The sequence below is a fragment of the Alligator mississippiensis genome, chromosome 6 (assembly GCF_030867095.1).
Source record: "Alligator mississippiensis isolate rAllMis1 chromosome 6, rAllMis1, whole genome shotgun sequence".
NCBI lineage: Eukaryota > Metazoa > Chordata > Crocodylia > Alligatoridae > Alligator > Alligator mississippiensis.
This window is the reverse complement of record NC_081829.1, coordinates 18,183,706-18,204,364: the sequence shown is the minus strand read 5'-3', so window position 1 is coordinate 18,204,364 and position 20,659 is coordinate 18,183,706. Positions and strand designations below refer to the sequence as shown.

The following is a 20,659-nucleotide window of genomic DNA, read 5'->3' as shown; positions in this document are numbered from 1 at the left end:
AACCATCCCTGCTGCAGACCCTGTGCAGCAGGCAGCTCTGGGGCCCTCTGCCTAGGGAGGATGCTGGAGACACCAAGTGCAGAAGCAGTAGGAAGAGTGGCCCTTTATTCACCTGGAACCAAACTAGGGACCATTAAATAAGAGCAGAGCAGGGGCTGGGCTGTGGGCTCCAACCAAGTCCAAAGCAGGGCAGCTGGGGCCCAGTATGGGCAGCTAGCCCTGGGCCCAAAGGCACTTGTATTTGAGCCACTGCAGGTGCAAGAGCCTCCAGCGGCTCCTCCCTCCCCAAATGTCATTCACAGCTGGGCTCCCTAGCACAGGGGATGCGCCCAGTGGTTCAGTGCACCTGCTGCTGTTGGCTGTGGGCGAGTGAGCTTGGCAGCTCGGCAGAGGCTGGTGGGCACTGTTTGGGGGTTAGGCCTGACGATTGCTCCTCATCCACCGACTGGCTCCCATAGGCACTGTCCTCCTTGAGCTCTGCACAGCAGGGAGACACCGTGGTGAGCCCCAAGGCACAGGTGAGGCATCTGCCCAATCCCCCTCTCCCCGCAAGCTCAGCCCTGGCCCTTACCTGTGCTCTGCAGCTTGTTGTATGTCTCAGCCTTACGCAACATCCTCACGCCCTCGCTGAGCCCCATGGAATCCAGTGCTTCCAGCAAGCTGCTCAGACTGCCACCGGAGAGCTGAAGAGAAAGCAACAATGAGAGGGGCTCGTGAGGGAGCAGTGAAAGGGCTGGGAAGGGCACCCTAGCAAGAGGACTGACCTCGTAGCTAAGCAGGAGGCTCCTGCTGGGGGAGGATGTGTCCTTGAACGTCTCCACCAGGCTGCAGAGCCCCAGCCTCTTGGCCAGCTCAGTCCAGTCCGAGCCCCCACGATCCTGATTCAGTAGCTGCTCCAGTCCCTGCAGGATCTCGCTGTCAAGGGACAGGATGTTCCCTGGGTAGGAGAAATGTGTCAGCAGGCAGGATCTGGCCCTATCCCCTCCCCCTCAGTGAGACCAAGGGAGATGGACTGGCCTGGGCATGGCATCTGTGGTGAAGCCCCAGGTGGGGCTGGACCCACTCACCTGGCCTGGACACCGCAGGCAGCTCTGACTCTGGACCCTGCTGTGAGGCACGCAGCAAGATCTCCCGCACCTAGAGGACAGGAGCACACTAGAGTCAAATAAGCAGTGGCCACTGCATGCCCTGCCCCTGCCCAGGTAGCATGGCAAGACTAAGGCCTCCCCACAGCCAGGCCAAAGGCTACAGTCAAGAGCCTGGCCTGAAGAGGCAAGCCGGCAGCAGGCAATGACACCTGCTCCAGAGCCACCCATACTGACCCCAGGGGCTGCAGCACAGACAGCACATGCTTTCCTCCCCCACCAAGCACCTTGCTCAGCCTACGGGGGCCCTAACTCCCAGTGGTGGTTGGGCAGGGGCAAGGTAAAGGAGGCTGCATATCTATTATGTAACAAGAGTGTCTCCCAGATTGGAGGAGGAAGAGGCACTGCCTGCAGGGCAGGACCAGCCTGGCTGTGGGCAAGGAAGAGGCTGCAGGCAGAGAACAAGCTGCTCCTCAGTTAGCCAGTCCTCAGCTGTGCCCTGGCTGGCTCTGGCTCCACCTGTAGCAGGCTCTCTTGGCAGGAGTGCACTGATGCCTTCCCTCACCATGTCCTGTCACTGACCACAGCAGCTACATACATGTCTTGTTGCTATTATATTCATGGGATGCTGCATTTGGAGCCACCCACACTGCCAGGGCACCAAGGGCACCCATGACCCTCTACCAGGCATCAGTCTCTAATGTCTGCCTGTGAGGACAGTGCCACAGGCCATGCCACAGCAAACACCCTGTCCCCTCCAACCTCCTGCTCCGGAAAGTCAGATTCCCACTGCTTTAACCCCTTGCCATCTGCACCTTCTGACTCCGGGTTAAGTCAAGCGGTGTGTGTCTCCGCCGCAGCTTTGCCCCACTGGCACCAGCCTCCTTGCTCCTCTTCCCAGCAGTAACACCAAGGTCCATGTCATCCAGATCCCGCAGCATGGCAGTGTCTGCCTCTCCCAGCTCCATGTGCCCCTCCTGCTCCTCAGGGTCTGTGTCCACATCACTGCTTGCTTCGGAGGAGGAGGGACTGGGACTCACTGGCTCATCATTCTCGCACAGAACATCTGCCCCTGGGGAAGAGAGGAAGTGTCAGGGGAGTTAGAGCACTGGGAGCAGGACTGCAAGTAGCTCCCACCCTTCCCCTGCCACCTCACAGCCCCAGGTCTGCACTCTCTTCCAGCTGGCAGAGAGCAGGAATCTGGTACAGCAAGGACCATGTGCTGCCCCCATCCTGAACAGCTGCCCTTTGCCACTCTCCCTGTGGGACCAGACCTGGCTAAGTAGTGCAGCTCAGCTATCCCAGCTAAACCACTGGCCTAACTCAGGGAGGGAGGCTACTGCCTGGCCCCAGGCCTGTCACTCCAGGCTCCAAAATCCACCCTACCTACACAGCATACATGGCCTCCAGCCCCAGTCAAGACCCCAACATCCCCCAGTGGAGTCCTCTTTCCCACCTGCACACTCACCAGTCCCAAAGAGGCCCAGATACCCATTGTCCCGGCTACAAGCAGGGAACCAGCCCCTTCCCTAGGAGGGCTCACTGGCACCTGGCCAGCACAGCTTTGGCTGCACAATGCCTCAGGGGCTGCTGAACCATGAACTCAGAAAGAAACATTACCTGCTTTGATGAGCATTTTGGTAAGGGTGGGAGAGCCCAGGCCTGCAGCCAGATGCAGAGGAGTGTTCCCAGCAAATGTCCGGGCATTGATATCTGCTCCCAGCTGCAGGTAAAACCACAACAGCCATTGAGGAAAGGAAGGAACCAGTGCCCCAGGCCCACTGCCCCGACCTCCACGTCCATGCAGGACACAACAGCAGGGACTGTCCCCGGCAACCCATCCCTCTGGGCAGCCAGTACACTCACTCCCACATCACTCCAGTGCCCCACTAACCCATGTCAGTGTGTCCAATCTGAGGGCAGGGATTGAGGAAAGGATACCACCAAAAGGAACCCTGGGCAGCAGCCTGGCTGGAGCCTGTGCTTTCCTACCATTCTCCTGTGCTTCAAGAGCCCTCCCTGCCTCATGGACAGGTATGGCTAGGTGCCTCGATACCCCCAGGAGGGCTCCTAGCCCCATACCTTCTTCACCAGGTGGGCAGCCATGTTGAGGTTGTCCATCTCCACAGCCAGATGCAGAGGTGTCCGCCCACCCTGCCGCTCAGCAGCATTCACGTCAGCTCCTTTCCGGACCAGCAGCTCCAGGCAAGCCAAGCTCTTCACCTGCACAGCCACATGCACAGGGAGCAGCCCTGGAACATCCAAGGGCAGGTGTTGGTGCCAGCCACAGGACAGGAGCAGCTGCCCCTCCCCTCCTTGCCACATCATGCTCAGATGCCACCTCCCCTTGCCTTACCAGAGCCCACCATGGGACGCTAGGCTCCCTGGCCCTGTAAGGCCCTGGTCTCTGTTAGTGTCAACACACTTGCATACAGGTCTCCCCGAGGGCTGCTCCCATGGGCTAAGGGGCTCAGGGACCAGAGCAGACAACTCTGTGAGGTGTGAACAATCAGCAGGGACCTTCCCAAGTCATTCCCATTGTGGCCAGACTGGACCAGATCTGAGCCCATGGCCTACTGGATCCAGTCAAGCTCCAGGACTTCCTCAGAATCATTCAGTCACATGGGAAGCTCTCTCCTGAGTGTCCCAGTGCCCTTCATTCAGCACATTTGGTCCCCCCAAATGCTCTGACCCTTTCCTCACCTTGGTAATTGGGTGTACTGAGCAAACAGAGGGCAGCAGCACCCAGATGTGCCAGCAGCATCTTAAGCACCTCCTCGTCACCCGCCTGGAGCGCCAGGTGCAGCAGCGAGTTGCCATAGCGATCCAGCAGAGTGGGGTCTGCACGAGCCTGCAGCAGTAACTGCACCACCTGCGGCTGCTTGGTGATCACGGCCAGATGCAGGGGAGTCTGTGGGGAGACAAGAGACAGCTCGGTTCACAAGGGGCAAAGAGCTGCAATCACCTCTCACCCCATCCCCTCCCCCACTGGAAGTTCAACTTCCTACCATCCAGACCTGCATGCCCTGTCCTGGGCTCAGCAGCCTCTCAGCAGGTAGCAAAATACCCCAGGGTCTCTGGTGTTTCAAAGGCCCTGGCGCACCAGGCTGTCTCACTTGGATGTGCGCGTGTCTGGGTTCAGACACATGCACATCCAGAGAGCAGAGCATGGGCAAGCAGGAGAGAGGAGCCATGCCCAGGAACAGAGAAAGGCTCCAGCAGAGATGGTAAGGCAAGAGCAGGGGGAGTCTGTCATAGGGGCAGCCCAGAGTTTCCGCACCTGCTGCAAGTGGTTGGCCATGTTGATGATCTGTTGGTTGGGGATGCCACTGATGACCTCCACCAGCTGCTTAATCACAGCCGTCTGCTCGTGGATAATGGCGAGATGCAAAGGCCTGTGGGAAGAGAACCTCAGCTCCTGCTCCACAGCACTGCATGCTCCAAGCCTCATCCCAGCTTCATGCTTCTGGCCATCCCCACTCCGACCCAGCCAGCCCAGCACTTCCTAGCTTCTTTCCACTTATCCTAAAAGGTCCAGCCTGTCCCTGCCAGTGTTCAGCTGCAGAGGGCTCCTGTGCCCACCCAGCCCAGCCCTGCCTCTATCTAAGCCTGAAGAAAAACTCCTGGCACACAAGCCTTGACTTCATGGGCCAAAGAGGCCTTGGAGCATTGAGAAACATTTGTGGGGGTTGGCCCAAACCCTGCAGGCAGGCACTCACATACTGGCACAAGGAGCTGAGGCTGGACCTGAGAACACCCACTGCTCCCTTAGGAGGAACCTCTGGGGTGCAGAAAAAAGACCTCTCAGAGGCTAGAAAGGAACATGTACTTAGCACAGCCCAGACCTAGGACCTGAGCCCTCCAGGCCCCACCCCTGCACAGCAGATGCAGTCTCTCTGTTCAACTCACGTGTCTCCATTCTCATCCTGAGAGGCTGCCAGGTGCCTCTGAACAGCCAGCAGCATGCGTGGGTCGGCAGTGACCGAGTAGTCCAGTAGGGCATGGGCATTGCGCTGCGTCAGTGCCAGTATCCGCATGTTACACAGCTGGGCTGAGAAGCAAAGCAGGATGTCAGCACCAGAGACAGCTCAGGCCTCAGGCCCCCAGACTCACCACCGACACACTCTGCTCTCCACCCCACCACAGTAAAGTGGAGAACAGCCATCTGGTCACACCAGAACTGGAGGCAGCGCTTCCTTCTGGGCTCCTAAAACATCACCTCATGTCCTGAGCATGAGGTCAGGCTATTCCATCCCCACACTTTCTGCCTCCTGGGCCTGGGGCAATGCAGGGCTGTTTTCCAGTCCCATGCTCCCTCTCTCCATGAAACCCCATGTGCAGCACTAATCCCTCAGACCCTGGGATCAGCACCTCCCTGGCACCCCTAGGGTCTCCCCAGCCCTGCCATACCATGGTACTGCAGGGCTTGGCTGTAACTCTGCTCTGCTGGCAGTTGCCTCTCAGCACCTTCCTCCTCCATTTTATTGGCTCTGGTCATCTGCACCCCACCCTGGTAGCTGCCCATGGGGTGGGGGCCTGATGAGTAGATGCTGTTGTAAGGCAGTCCGGAGGCATAGGGGTAGCTTAGATTCCCACCTGTAGGCCACGAGGGAAAGAGAACCATGATTAAGGTGAGAGCTGGGGGAACCCGCCATGGTCATCTTTTGCTGCAGGGTGCCCAGCCCTCAAGGGGAAGCTCACAGTGGGGGAAAAAATCTGAACTCACCTCCACCCGATCCAAACCCACCAGTGCCTCCGCCGGGTCCACCCATGTGTGAACCCCCACCAAAGTGCTGGGGGAACTGAGGCAGCACCTTTTTCCGCTTCCTCTCCACCTCCTCCTTGTCTGCAGGGAAGACAAGTCAGAGTGTCAGAGCTAGGCCTTAGTCCCACCCTGCCTGGGCAGTCCTCCCCTGGCAGCTGCAGTGCTCCCCCTGCCTCCACTCAGGGCAGGGACACAGCAGCTTCAGGCCCAGCCATGCCCCTGCTCTGCACTGAGCAGCACTCGCCTTCCACCACTGGGTAGTAGGTGAACTGCTTGGAGTCGCTCACATCTCCCCCTCGCTTCCGCTTCAGCTGCAAGAAGACAGTGACAGGACGGTCGATCTTGGGCTTGTGGTAGGGCGGCGTGCGGAAGACAATGGCATACTGCAGGACAACACAAGACCCAGAGTCAGGCACTGCTGCCACCTGCTTACTCACCCCCATACTCCTACTCCCCCAGGACACTCATCAGTACCCCCTAGTCATCAATCCTCTGGCAGGAAGGGCAATAGGCCCCTATGGCCCCCTCAACTCCTGTAGCCCCCTTACTGCTGGAAGCAGCCCCTGCCTCACCTGCTTATGCACATCTGTAGGGGAGAAGTCACCAAAGGCCTGCCAGCCGTTCTCATCATCCTCATAGAATCGCACCTCTATGTCGTCTGGGGGTGGGGGTTGGGGAAAGGAGGGACAGGGATAGGGTTTAATGCAGCAGCTCAGAGACCATCCAGCTATCAAGAGCTCTCCTACAGGGCAGGAGGGCCCTACCCAGGGCTCCAGCCCCTCCTCCACTACAGGGAAGCACTGCAGTCACTGTCATGGTCTCAGCTCAGAGCTCTACTGAGGATGCAGAAGAGACCAGACACTTCTTGGTTCCCACTCCCCCACCAGGCTCCTCACAGCTCTTTTTTCTCAGTCTTCTCCCCTCCCCCAGGCTCCAAATGGGGCTGCCAACCTGTCTGGCTCCAGAAGATAGATTCTTTGTTAAGCCTTAGAGCATCCTCCCGATGCCCAGGGGGCTGCAGGGAGGTTCCTCACCTTTCTGGACTTTATCACACAGCAAGTAGACCTCATCCCCACCCCGCACTGAGCCAGCTGTCTTATCCATCCGTGAGATCTTCAGGTTGGAAGCCCCAGGTGACTCTGCAGAGAGGGAAAGCATTTTGAGCTGACACTTGGAGGTGCTGCCCTGTCATGCACACAGACACAAACGATGACAGAGCTTCTAGAGAGGCACACGTGACTCCTGCCAGAGTCCCTGGGTCCTGCTTTAGCTGCAAACTGTCCTGCTTCAACCCTCCTTCCCCAAGACATCTCTTACAAGAAAGCAGTTCTTCCCCTGCAACCCTGCAGGGAGCAAAGCAGGGAGTCATCAGATTGCTGTCACAGCCCAGCCCAACCACTGACAACACCCCACAGGGAAAACCCCCAGGCACTGAATCAGCAAATCCAAGAGAACCACCTTTCCCAGCAACGTGCCCAACAGCCACATGCCCTGGGAAAGTGCTCCACCATGGCTGCCAACTGGGTTTGCTACTCCTCATGAGGTGGGAGGCCATGGGCACCTGTTTCTTCCTGAAGACTGGCTGCACAGCAAGAGGGCAGCTGGGACCAAGTAGAGCCCAAGCTGTAAGAGCCCTGAGTTAGTTCTGAGTGAAGAGAAAATCCAATCTCCCACCCCAGGGCTTTCCAAGAACATATACAAGCACAGGGCAAACCCGCTTCAGTGCCTGGAGGAGCTGGGTCTTGGCATGCCCAGCACTTACTGCTGTCATGAATTGGGTCCGAGATGACAGGGTTCAGGGCCAGGGTGAAGTTCCCACTGCTGTCACGGAGGTAGGCAGTGAAGCGGAGACGCACAATGCTCAGATCCATCACCTTCTTTAGCTCCTTTGCCTCCACCTCAATCTCTCGCACCTCAGAATCTGCCCAGGAGAGGGAGGGGAGGCCAGGATTGCAGGCTGCCCAGTACTGGGAAAGGACTCTAGCTCAGAGCCCCCCCCTCAGAGGCCCTTGCACCACCCTGCATTGTGCCACTCCCTCTATCCCCATGACTGTACGAGCCTGCCCCTCCCCAGGTCCCCAGACCCTCTGCAACTCAGCTCCAGCCTACCCTTGAGCCCCGACTTCACTCCTTGCAGCGAGTGCCAGTCCCTTGCCCTGCACCCCCAACTCCCTGCAATTTGTCCCTGGCTTTATGTCCTGCTGGCCACTCTTCTCTGTGGCCCCTCACCTGTCAGCAGCTGACTTCTGTTACGCAACTTCTGCTGCTTCAGCTTCTCCTTCATGATCTCCATCATGTTCTTCTTGGTCACATGGAGCACCCCAAGGTTGTTGAACCTAGGGGAGATGATCAGTGAGCAAGGGCACGGGGGTGGGGTAGTAGCCTGCTCAACAGCTGCAGCTAGAGGGATGCAGGAGGGGATGCCAGTCACTGAAACAGGGCTGAGCGAGGCCCTTGGCAGCAGGGAGTTAAATCTGCCAGCAAGAGGGGCACTTAAGGAGCAAAGAGTTGATGTATGCATTCCCTAAGGAGGCCTTGATAGAAGGGACCATTTGGGAAGCTGGGAAAGGGTCAAGCTAGCTCCAGTATGGAGGGCAGGGCCAAGCTTGGGGAGGTTCAGGAGATGGCACAAGCCTGGGGAATCCAAGTCAGACTGGGCTGACAACATGGGCTGGATTTTGATGAAAGCTACTAGGAGTGAAGGCCCCTAGGCCTCATGTCCAGAGTACCCCACACACAGCGTCTGCCTCGCCCCACAACACAGTCTCAAGACTTCAGCCAGTGCCCTTTGGCACACCCAACTGGTCCTGTCAGAAGTGAGCAGCCTCAAGGGACTTTCCAGATATGCTCACGAAACCTGCCTCCCAGCTGTCTGGCATGGGCAAAGGGCTTTGAAGGGAGCTTTATGCAAGGGATTGTCAGGTAAGACCTTTCCAAGCAGCCCAGATACAGCCAGTCATTCATGAAGGTTGAAGGGAGGTGCCAGCTAGACAACAGCAGTGGGAGCTAACGGGGAGAGGTTGTGTGGTGCAGAACAAGAGGAAGGAAGCACCCCCAACACAGGGACCAGGACCTGATGCTATTGCTGAAGATGCTGAGCTGTGAACAAAAGGAGAGGCTGCACAGGAGTGCAGCTGGGATAGGGGCACAGTCCTAACACATTTGCTCCCTACACTAAGCACAAAGGACATTACCCAAGCCCATCACCCTACTGCGGCATAGCCATCCCTTAGCCAGGGCCTGCAGGAGCCTTCCCCAGCCCTCAGCAGTGCAGTACATACTGTGCTGTCATGTCCTTGGGCCCCACAGTCACAATGCAATTGCCAGCTTCGTTGCACTGCTTCCCCACCAGGCTGTGGGCATGCACACGTGGGGGGTCACTGTGGGTCACCAGGTCCACTTCAATCCGTGCCAGGCCTACATAGTTGCAGATCTGTAGGGAAAAGGGGAGTTCTCAGAGAGTTCATAATCATGACAACCTCCACCCCGTGAGCTCTGGCCTCAGACCCCGTCTACAATCTCCCCATGGCAGGAATAAATCTCATCCTAAGCACCGTGAAGCACACACATGCCCTGTACAGGCTCCCCCCCCCAGCGTGCCAGACAAGGTGCAGGGAGTACCCCATGGCTGGGCAGAACAGCACTGTCTCCTCCAGGGCCTGGTGCTCACCTTGACTGTGGGGTAAGTCTTGCGTCCCTTCTCACTAGATGCTCCAGGCAGCCCACCATGGGAAGGGCCTTCACAGCCGTATCGGAACCGGAACCCACGCTGCAAAACCAGAACCCATGTCACTGCACCACCAGAGACCAAGCAGCCCTGCCAACCAGGGTGCTGGGCACAGGGACCCTACATTCAAGGCAGTGAGCTCACAGAGACTTCAGCCCCAGCTTCCCCAACCAGAAGGCACCACAGAGAATGGTGAAACACCACTGTCCAGAGCAGCGGTTCCCAATGTGTGACCCACGCAGGGACTCAAAACGGTGGCTGTCCTCAACAGAACCAGCTGGCTGGCGAAGCTGTAGCCACTGACCCTTCAGAAGCAGCTGACTGACAAACCTTAGCAGTAGCCCAGTAATCCACTCTTAAGGATAAGAGACTTCCCTTATAAAGGGCCTGGAAGCTGACTGAACATGCAGTTTCCCCTTCTCCAATTGCTTTTTGGAGGCACTCAGCTATGTGAGCTGACCCGGCACATTTGTCAGCAAGGTAAGTCGGGTGTGTAAGTCTTACTCCAGCTGAAATCAAGCAATGATCCTGGACTGTTCTTACTTGGCTTGTACAAGGCATGTTCTGTTACATCTGCTGAACATGAGGTGGTGCGCTGCAGGTCACTTCTGTCATGCAGCCCCAAGCACGACATCCCACCCACTAAGCAGGCTGCAAACAAAACTTTGGAAACCACTGCTGCAGAGAGACCAGAGCTGCCAAGCCCTTACCTGTTTTGGTTGCTCAATGATGAGAAGATACGGGCCTTCGGCTGGGGAGAAGAAAGGAAAAATACTGAGGGAAGAAAGAGAGCTTGCCCCCGTCCTGGTGATGCCGGTCAACAGCGATGGGTGGGAGGCCATGCCGAGGACACCCTCGCCGAGCTGCAGCCAGTTCTTTCTGGCACTATGGGAACTTCAGGACGGGCAAAGGTCCCATAGCCTCGGCAGTGGGACAGTGTTTCTGGGGTTCGTGGTAGGGGCTGAGCGGGAAGGGGATGGCCCTGCTCACCCACCTGAATGAGAGGAGCAGAGCAGGATGGGGAGCCCCTGGGGATGGATCACAGGCCAGCGCTGTGCCCTGGGATGCTCCAGCCAGCCAGGCCCGGCCGGGCCGGGCAGGGCAGGTGACCACTGCCCACCTGGCAAGCGACGGGGCCCGAGGGTGCTGCCAGGACCTGCCTCTGCCTTACCTGTCTCCATCAGCGGCTCCTTGTGCTCCACCATGTGGGAGCTGAACTGGAAGTCGTCATAGTCGATCCCGTCCAGGCACTAGGAGAGGGCAGGGCAGGTCAGGGCAGGGCATGAGGCCGGGATTGCCCCGCGTCCGTCCCGTCTCGTCCCCCCCCCGCCGGCCCGGCCCGGCCCGGCCCGGCCCGACCCCGGCCCCGCCGCACTCACCGGGTTGTAGGACTCGTCCATGGCGGCGCCGCGCCGCGCTGCTGCCGCGCTCCGGGCCTGCGGGCGAGAGCGGGGTGAGCGGGGCCGGGCGCGGGCAGCCCCGGCAGGAAGCGCGCGGCGCGGGGGAAAGCCCGGCCCGGCCGGCGCGGGCGAGCAGGAAAGTCGGCGCCGCGCCGGAAAGTCCCCAGAAGCCCGCGGCCGCCTGGAAATGACGGCGCCGCCCCGCCCGCACGCCCGCCCCGCGGCACCCGCGCCCCGGAGCGGAGCCCGGCCCGGCTCACCCGGCCCCGCACGGCCCGGCCCGGCCCCGGGCACAGCGGGGCGCGGGGAAGGCCCGGCCCAAAGCCACCTGGGCCTTTTCCAGAGTCCTTTCTGCCCGGCGTTAAGCAACTGAAAACAAAATTCTACTTCTCTCTCATACCATGAAATTTCTGAATCACTGGCTGCCGGTAGGTCCTGCCGCTGGGGATTTTGGGCGTGTGGGGGAAAGAGGAGGAGGAGGAAGGGGATTGTACACTCACTGACTCATTTTCATCAGAAGTTACAGGAGGAAAACCCTCCGTGCTGAGATTTTCCCACTGGCCAAAGTCTAGCAGGATGAGCAGCCCCGGGGGGCGTGGGCATGGGCTCTGCCTTCCCTGCCCGCACTCCCGGCCCAGCAAGCTTGCCCAAAGCAGGTGCTGTTCACGGGGAGTGGGGCTCCGTGTCCCACGAAACCAGCATCACAGAGCAGGCCCAGGGCTGCGAGCCGCCACACGCTGGCAACTTCCAGACACCGCAACAGAACAGGTGCAGGCTCCAGAGCCCCCCGCTCCCCGGCACTGCCCCGCACTACAGACAGCATCCAGCAAATCCTCTCCAGGCCACTCCAGCCACCAGGACAGGCTTGCCTGCCCCAGCCACACACCCTTCCACCAACTGTCAGCTCTGTGGGGACAGTGGCACTTTCCCTAAATGGGACCCATGTCCTTCAACACAGTGGGTCCTCCCCCTCCACAGCTGGGCCCCATGTTCCACTGTTCATAGGCTTTCATCTTGCAGCGATTGCTGTAGTCCAGCAGCACCTCCCAGCAGCACAACAAAAGCAGCACAATTTATGTCTGGCACAAGGCTGTTCCCAGCCTCTCCCCAGAGCATGCAATGGAGTGCCAGCTTCAAGATTTTTTTTTTTTTTTTTTTTTTTTAAGTGAAATGTTTTGCTCTATTTTTAAGAAACCGCCCCCTTGCTTGGAGAGTCTCCTTCACTGCGGGAGGGCAGGGGTTCAAGAAAAGGCTGAAAGCCTCTGGCTCTCCACCCAATTTCAATAATGCAGCTGTGCGAGCACTATAGGATTCTTTAGGAGAGGAGGGACTAGAAACACCTTAAGATAACAGTCTGGAGGGGTGTCCTCATCTCATGTGGTGCATTCCTCTCTGTCCCTGGTCTCCAGGGCACACATAAAAGCATATACTCGGTCAGACTATGGATCTGTCTAGCCCAATGTTCTGCATCTCACAGCAGCACATAGCCAATGCAAAGGGGAAGAAAGTATTTATGGAGGACAACCTGCCCCCCCCCCCCCCTTTTTCCTTCCTAGGCCTCTAAATCAGGGCTGGAAGCTGGTAAGTCCTATTTTGGAGGTTGCATCCATAGGTGAAATGTTTAAATTTCCCCCAATAGACCCATCTTGCATGAACTATCTAATCCTCTTTTGAACCCAATTAAGTTATCAGTTTCTACAACACCTTGTGTCAACAGGTTAGTTACAGGCTATGTGAAACAGAACTTGCTTCTGTTAGCTTAAATTTGCTTCCTAATACTGTTCTTGCCCACCCCCCCCTCAATTTAACCTGCTAAGTGACCTTTAAGCTCAGGTCAGATGTGTATGTTAGGGCTGAGCACCCGAGCATGGAGAAGCTGTAGGCCAAACTATAGGGAGAGGCAGCCCCACCACAAGCTGTAAGATTTTATGAGTAATAGTGGGGCTGTCTCTGCCAGTACTTGTAAGATGCAAGTGAGTTTCACTTTCCAGGCCTGTTCCACAGTCAGAGCCAGGGCCACGGAGCAGGGATGGCACCCTCTGCAGGACAGCTGCATGACTGTAGACCTCACTGCCCAGTTACACCAGCTGCCTCAGTTATTAGTGTCCAGGCCCTGCCACCCAGAGCAGATTAACACTGTTTTTTCACACCCAACTCCTGTGGATGTGACCCAGGAACAGAGCACAGGTACTACTTCTGCAGTAGTATCCGATTCATGCAATTCATCATCTTCTGGGTGGGAGGGAAACACATTCCACCTTCGAGATGCGTACATAGCAAGGGCACCCTGTGGTCATGGGGACGGATGCTTCAGGAGTGCCAGGGATGACGCATAGCCCCAGATCCCCCTCTGAAGTTCCTTACACATCCCTAGAGCTAGCTGCTCCTCTCCTCTTCCTTTTCTTTCTAGGAGCCTCTCCAAATTTTGCCTTTACTGGATGCCTTACTGCTGAGCTCAACTCAGGTCCTGTTTATGAAAAGCATGCTATGTCAGCCCCAGCTTCCTGGCCTCACATCCCTGCACTGAAACATCTGGCCTGCTGTACTCTGTCCCAGGAGCTTGTATTAAACCAGTGCAGCCCCTGTCAGTCCTCCCCTCCGACCCCCACACAGCAGCACAAAAGTCTCAGCTGCAGTACAGCACAACCCTCCCCCGATTCCTAGAAATCAGAGGAGCCCCATGACCATAGGGACAGGCCGGGCCCAGAGCCAGCCTTTGCAAGTTTGCTGTCTCCTCACAGACATTACATTAGTTACGGCAAATCTAAGCTGCCTCCTGCTTTAATCCTCTGGTTTTCTTCTAGGGGCTTGTAAGACAACTCCTTTGTTGGTTGGGTTATTAACAGCCTGCTCCCGTTGTACATCATCTACTCCCTCCCCTACTACCCTTACCACTGGCAGCTTGCCCTTTTCTCCTGTCCATCACCTCACCTGTCCTCCACAGGTTCCCAGGTCATGGGGACATCAACACTACCTTAGCAAGACCATGCTGTCCTCCAGGATGAATTCAGCTGAACAAGCTGATCCAAATACGTTCCAGTAGCCTTTTCCGCACAGTGCTTGCCAAGTGGACAGCACTCTACAATCCTAGTGCACATAAGCATCAGGGAATTGCCTCTCACAACACCTGGGGGAATAGGGAAGATTACCCCCTTTTTACAGAAAGGGAAACTGAGCCCCCAAAGGGTGGCATCACTTGCCTGAGACCATAGAGGGAGCAGGTGTCAGAGCCAGGAGCAGAACACAAGGTTTGAGCACAGCACTCAGATACCAGCTTTCCCTCATCAGCCTGTTCCTGCCTTTCCTCCTAAATCTCAGCACATGGAAGTGCTAAATGCTCATTACCTGTCCAGATGAGACTGCAGCCTGACTGGTCTCCTCTCCCTTGTTCTCCATCTGGAGCCTGCAGACCACCTTTTACCAGCTTCACTTTCAATCATTCGTGTCCCCGACTGCTGCCTTCTGGGGAAATTCACAGGCCCTTTCCCCTCCCAGGCCTTCAAGTATAGCAACTCCCCAGCTCTGTACAAGTGCCCTCCCCCAAGCACTAGCAGATGCGTGGAGCAGCAGATGGATGCAGGGATGCCCTCCTTTCTGTTCCTCACCTCACTGCAGTCAGTCCTCATCCACAGCACAGCCTCACGGGGAGGCTCAACCAAAGCCTTCACACAGGGCTTATCACCCAGAAATACCCTCCTGGCATCACAAGCCCAGAGCATCTTGCCCGGCTGGTAGGGGCTGCTCTCTAGCTGCTCAGCGCGTGCAGTGCGGAGCTTACACAATGTTTTGGGAGGAAGTGGGTCTTACTGAAGAGAAAGTGTCAGAAACACGTTTGATAAACAGTCACCCACGTTTCCTGCTGTCCCACATCTGCCTTCCTATGGCAGCCACATGTTAATTGCCAGGGATTGCCCCCATCAGTCACATCTGCCATGGTGTCTAGCCAGCCCCTTGTCCTTAGGGGCAGCTCCTTCACAGCCTGGCTATAGGACACATCTCCTACAGCCAGAACCCAGCACAGTTACCCCCGCTTGAGATTTCCCAAGACGGCTCCTGTTGAGATTGTTCCTTTCACAACCTGGAACTACAGGCCCCGAGATGTCCAAAGTCTCCCAAGTCAGCCGCGTTCCTCTAGGGGCGCTCTGCCCGGCTGTGGATGGGTGCCCCCGCAGCCCTCACATTTCAGCCACAGCCTTTTCAGGAGCGATTAACTCTAGGAAATGAGGGGTAACCTGCCCCTTCACAACGAGGAGAACAACTGGTGGATTTAAAAATGGGAACAAGTGAGGGGCTCGCAAAGCTGCCTTCCCAAGCAAAGCAGATCTCATTATCCTGCCTGGTCCTGACCCTCCACTGAGGCCTCAGCCTCCGGTGCAAATCCCGGGCTCCCGAGCTGCACCGCACAGCCTGGCGGAGCGGGATCAGAGGCGCGAGGGAGGGCAGCAATGAAGCCCACATCCCCTCCATCGCCCGGGAGAGGCGCTAGGCCCAAGCGACCTGCTTCAAACCCCGGCGGCCACCTCGCCCAGGCCCAGGCTGCCTGCGGGGGCCGGCCCCGGCGTCCAGTCCCCGCCCGCCCCGGGCAGCAGCCCGCAGGCCACCCGGCGCGTGTCCAGGGGACACCCGCGGCCTCCAGCCACCGCTCCCGGCGCCGCACGGACGGGCAGAGCGGGGCGGCGCGGCCCGCGGAGCGACGGCACAGCCGGGCGGGGGGAGCCCTGCCCCAGGGCGGCGCAGTGGCCCGGATCCTCCCGCAACCCCCGGCCCCGCGCCCTCACCTCCAGCCGCCGCCGCCGTCGTCCCTTCTTCCTCCCGCCGCCCCGGGAAAGTCCCGTCCAGGCACCGCCCCCCGGGGATTCCCGGCTCAGCCCCGCCTGCAGCTCCCGCCCGCGGGGCGGTGCCTCCGGCCGCGGGACGCCCCTCCCCGCCCCGTCCCTGCGGCCGCCGCCGCCGCCGCCGCCGCCGAGCCCGCTGGGGCAGCTCCCCAGAGCGCCCAGCCCAGCCCCGCCTAAGACAGGATCGGCCCTATGCCCCCCCGCCCCCGGGCCTGGACATCGCCTAAGGAAGCAGCATCGCCTGGGTGGGATTTCCAAGGGACGGACTTGTCCGGGCCCCGGGACTCCCAACGGGACTCGTGCCCTTAAGTGGCTTAAGCAATACTTAAAGCTGGGGCTTTCCAGTGGGTGCTAGGGTTGGAAACAAAGCCAGCTGGCGTTGGACTACCAGCCACACAGCCTGGGAACCACTGCCGGAGGCTGGAGTCTCATATCCTGCTGCACCTGCCCCAGCTCCCCGCCTCTGCTGCGCTAGGGCATTCCTCCCCAAGGAAGTGAGCTCCTCATGCTTGGCTGATTTTTAATTTTATTATTGCAAATGTATGTCTCTCTCTATATAGATTCTTTACATACATATATAATTTCTCCACTGTGAGCACTGGCACATTTGCAGACCAATCCATGTGAAAGGTGGACAAATCAGGAAACGCAGCCAAGTGAACACACACAACCACAGCGGCAAAAGCCCCTGTCAAGGGGCAAGGGTGGGGAGGGGAGAAATACACTTCATCCTTTCTATTCACTCACACAGCTGAGGCTGATCCACCTGGATTCTCCTCCTGTGTCCCAGGAAACCTGCGCAAGGATCAGTCTAGGGCAACCACTGACATTTGGTAGCTCTGGCTGGCTTTATTCTTGTCCTGAGTTAGGCTGTGCTACCTGGGAAGAGCAAGATAGCCCTGGGCTGCAAATCAGTGAGGTGAAGAAGCACCACTGTGTGTGTGGGGTGCAATTTCTAGTCACAGCCACAGTCACAGCATGCCTGAACAGACCATTTCCAAAAATGGGTCAAAGGCACATTTGGTGACAGGCAAGATAAGACAGGGGTCTCGTGCTGAGAGTCATGGCTGGGTCTGCCAGGACCTTCCTACGTTGTGTTGGGGTGGATACTATACCTTGTTATGCCTCAGTTTCCCTCACCTGTGATGTAGGAAGGGTAATAACTGATCTTATCCCAGGGAGGTGGATAGAGAAGCTGAATTGCCTAACAGCTGCAAAGAGCACTCCTCTATACTACGGTGCAGAACCATGACTGACAAATTCAACCATGCAACAATGCAGAAGGGTAGAATTGTCCTTTCCTCTGAGGACTTGATATGTGATGTGTAGTGTCAGAACTGGCCAAATCCCTGCCAACTCTCCAGTGTGCACATACAACACCTAGCACAGCAGGGCTTCTGGGCACTATTGTAATATAAAAAGGATATTCTGATACGTGCAGAGGGAGGTAGAGGAGGACTGTGGCAAGAATTCAGAGAAGGCCTCATGGAAGATTAAACTTGGTCTAATGATTCTCCTTTGGGCTGAGAACACACAGGAAGCATGGCAGGATTGGGGGGGGGGGGGGGTTCCTGAGAAGTCAGAGCCCTTGGAAACAGGGCCCCTAGAATTAAAGTGCTGCCTCCACCCTAGCTCCAGAATGGCTGATACCCTTGAAGGGCTCTTTACAAGGACTACTTTCTCTATGATGTTCACTTAATCTTCAGAAAGCAACCAGCCAGGATAAGCCCTCACGGCTTGATCCATAGGGTGGAAGCCCATCTAAGAACCAAAACAGCAAGTGATTCCACCTTTGCCATAGGCACTTGGGGTCTGCTCAGACTGCTCTGATATTGTATATTAAAAATAATGATAGTAAAAAAAACACACATCTGCAGGAAGAAAAATTAAGGCATCTGTACTTTTTGGGTCGAACTGTCTGGCCACCTTCAATCCATCTGGATAGATCTGACGCTTTGTTTACTAATCATTATGTCCCCACTGCTCAGGCTAGCCAGGCAGGGAGGGGATGCGATTTCTCAACATCAAACAAAAACAGGCCTGGCTGGTCCAAAGGAATTTGGTATCTTAGCAGAGAAGGAACTGGCCAACTTGTCCTCTTGTACTGTCTCTGGTCCTCAGAGAAGCCTTCCCCTAATAGAACAGAAATGGGTCATCTCTGAGGGCAGATGCCATCCCCTTCACTGCGGGGAATGGCATGTGCCTCCTCAAAGGCGATTGTCTTCCTCTCACCACCACAGACCCAGGAAAGGCACATTGAGTCCCCTCACATATTGAGCTGACTGGGGAGTCAATTGGATCCTACCACCTTTCATCCTGTTCAGTGCCTCCCTGCCCCTGCATGGAGACCTCTTTGGTATGGGGGAAGTAGATGTTTCTTCTTTCCTGTAAAAAAGCTGCTGGTGATGATACCATGGAAGTGTGGGAAGTAAGTTTGTAATGCTGTCTGCATGACTCATGCGAGGGAAAGCTGGGGTCAGGGCCCCAGTCAGCCAAACACCCACGCACAACACACTGTGGGAGGCCACTTGGCTTCTGGATATGTTCAAGGCAAGAGAATTGCTGGCAGTGTCTGGATTTCTGGTCTCGCTGAAAGCCCCTGGCCAGCTCCCTGGCACTCACAGGCTGAGACCGCATGGAGCAGTTTCCCCTCAAATCATGGCCAGGCTCTCCGAGTGGCTGTGGATGTGAGGCGTGCTCGATGTGCTGCTGTCAGCTTTGTAGCTTTTTGGAGCCCGACTGGCTTTCAGGAGGACCAGGAAGGTTTCCGTGGAAATGGCTCCAAACTCAAATGTGAAGGTACCGTAGAAGACCAGGACATCTATGATGAACACCCACTCGCAGAGGGCGGCCACATGCTGGAGCACAAAGCTCTCCTGGACGAAGAACACGCCACCTGGGGGTGCCAGAGTCAAGGAAACCAGCCACAGACAGCCAGGCAAAGCATCTCTGCCCAGGGGGAAGGGTGCAGGCAGCTGCACCGGGCACCCAGGAAGACAGACTGCATGGGGACAGGCCCAAGTTAGTGTAAGATGTGCTGACAGCCTCTGCAGGAAATCAGCACAGCACCTGGGTACCAGAAATACCCGACTCCTTCCCCTACCCCCAGAACCAGTCCCCAGGATGGATATATAGCCCCAAAGCAGCAGGGGATGCAGCCCTCATCCCCCAGCCCCGGATTACTCAGCCAGCGGCAGAGCCAGCTCACTCTACTTGGAAGCTGATCTTAATCCTGTTCCCATTAGTAACAGGGGCAGAAGTCCCCATTCACTTGCCTGGAGGCAGGACCATGCCCTGGATCAGATGCAACTAGTGGGCATGAAGAACAACACAACCACCAGTATCCTCCAGTCCCAGCAAGGACTGCCTGCGTAGGGGTCCAGCCTCTGAGGAGCACCATCCCATCTCTCCCCCCACTCCCTCCCCCTCATTAAGTTAGTTATTGACAGGGCAGTTTACAGAGGTGCTGAACTGGAACGTCCAGCTGCCTTTTGGAGCGAATTTACCAGCAAAGGTCCTAGTGGGTTGATTATCAACCTATGAACTCCTGCATGCCAACAGAAGTCTCCCATGGCAGGGGCGGAGAGGGACTCTCATGCACAGCCAAGGGTGTTAATGATCATCTCGGCCTGATCCTCCCAGCACAAAGTCTATTGTCAAGCAGGTACTAGTATGCAAGGAACAATCAAGTTTGGAATCTCACACTTGCCTACCACCCCATGAGACGCACGCATCAGGGCAATCTCTATCTGCAGCAGGGATCCTCTGGCCCTTCGCCACCAAGATCATGTGGCTGGCCCCAGGTAGAGATCTGCACATTCCCTGTGGGAACTAGGCACCCACTTCCCACTGAGTTTCAGGAGGAACTGGATGCCCAACTCCCTCCAGTCCCTTGGAAAGCTCCTACCTTGGGTTCTTCCTACACTCCTTTTCCATGTCAGGGGTCCTTTGTACAACATATGGTCACCTGCTCTGGTTGCCTCTTCCATTTGTTTGCAGCCCTAAGCCCCAGTTCCTCAGACTAAGGCTGGGCCCTGCTCTGGTCTGAGTACTCTACTCCTGACTGCTCTCCACCTCTGTCTCACCTTTATCTTCTTGCTGCTAAACCAGTTCTCCTGCAGCCTCCTCCTCTTCTGATTTACCCCCTTCCTTTCTCATACACAAGTTCTACAGTGCAACACACCCACCAGCTTCCATCTCCCAAGGCAGGCATTTACAGCCTAGAAGGACTTAAGGCAAGTTTAGTGACCAGTGGACAAGTTCTAAACAAATGCTCCTTGCTACCAAACCAGGGTCCCCAAAGCATTTCAAAGCTCACCCAGGGCAGGGCCTGAACCCACAGTCCTCAGAATAAGTCTCATACTCAACCTTCTTTGTCCTGCCCTGCTGCCTCCTAACAAGGGGCTTTTCATGGCACCCTTCCAGAGACCCACCATGCCAGCTCAACAAGCCCACTGACTGCCAACACCCTGGTTCCTCCCAGTCACAAAGCTCTGCCACACACTTCCCAGCCCTCCAGAATCCACACGGATCTCTCCAAGCACATTCTTAGTTCCCTTCCCAGTTTCTGTGGGTGAGTTAGGACAGCAGAGGAATTTATTACTTTCAGATCCTCTGAGGAGTTAACTTTGCTGCCTTTTTTCTGTGCTACTTTGCACCCTGCGTTCCATCCTGGGGGACCAGATGCCCAGACCTGCACCCTCTTGCTGTGAAAGATAAGAGGGAAAGGATTTCCCAGAAGCTGTTCCTTTCTTATCCCCAACAGTTCTCCACTTGGCAGCAAATAAGTCTTCTCATGACGTGCTTTCTTAAAAAAACCCCAGCAGTTATTTATTTGATAAAGTGTT

General features: G+C 56.8%; 2 protein-coding genes across 3 annotated transcripts in view; both read right to left on the bottom strand.

The window, feature by feature from the left end:
• Positions 1-88: 88 nt before the first annotated feature.
• NFKB2 (nuclear factor kappa B subunit 2) lies at positions 89-15,854 on the bottom strand. The gene is made up of 23 exons (XM_059729682.1): positions 15,756-15,854; positions 10,957-11,013; positions 10,749-10,827; positions 10,288-10,328; positions 9,521-9,619; positions 9,132-9,283; positions 8,080-8,186; positions 7,613-7,771; positions 6,885-6,989; positions 6,423-6,508; positions 6,095-6,233; positions 5,812-5,931; positions 5,496-5,681; positions 4,995-5,136; positions 4,366-4,480; positions 3,789-3,996; positions 3,168-3,337; positions 2,706-2,808; positions 1,901-2,157; positions 1,068-1,137; positions 765-937; positions 572-683; positions 89-477 (listed from the first exon to the last, which is right to left on the bottom strand). Exons 2-23 carry the CDS (start codon positions 10,975-10,977, stop codon positions 338-340), a joined length of 2,784 nt encoding a protein of 927 aa, XP_059585665.1. The 5' UTR covers positions 10,978-11,013; positions 15,756-15,854; the 3' UTR covers positions 89-337.
• A 467-nt stretch (positions 15,855-16,321) lies between these two features.
• LOC102575804 (transmembrane protein 150A) overlaps positions 16,322-20,659 on the bottom strand; it is a 29,227-nt gene continuing 24,889 nt past the window's right edge. For both annotated transcript variants that reach the window (XM_006272341.4, XM_019489393.2), the window contains exon 7: positions 16,322-18,708. In XM_006272341.4, coding sequence (XP_006272403.2) covers positions 18,464-18,708 — 245 coding nt within the window. In that variant the 3' untranslated portion in view covers positions 16,322-18,463. The remainder of the gene's footprint in view (positions 18,709-20,659) is intronic.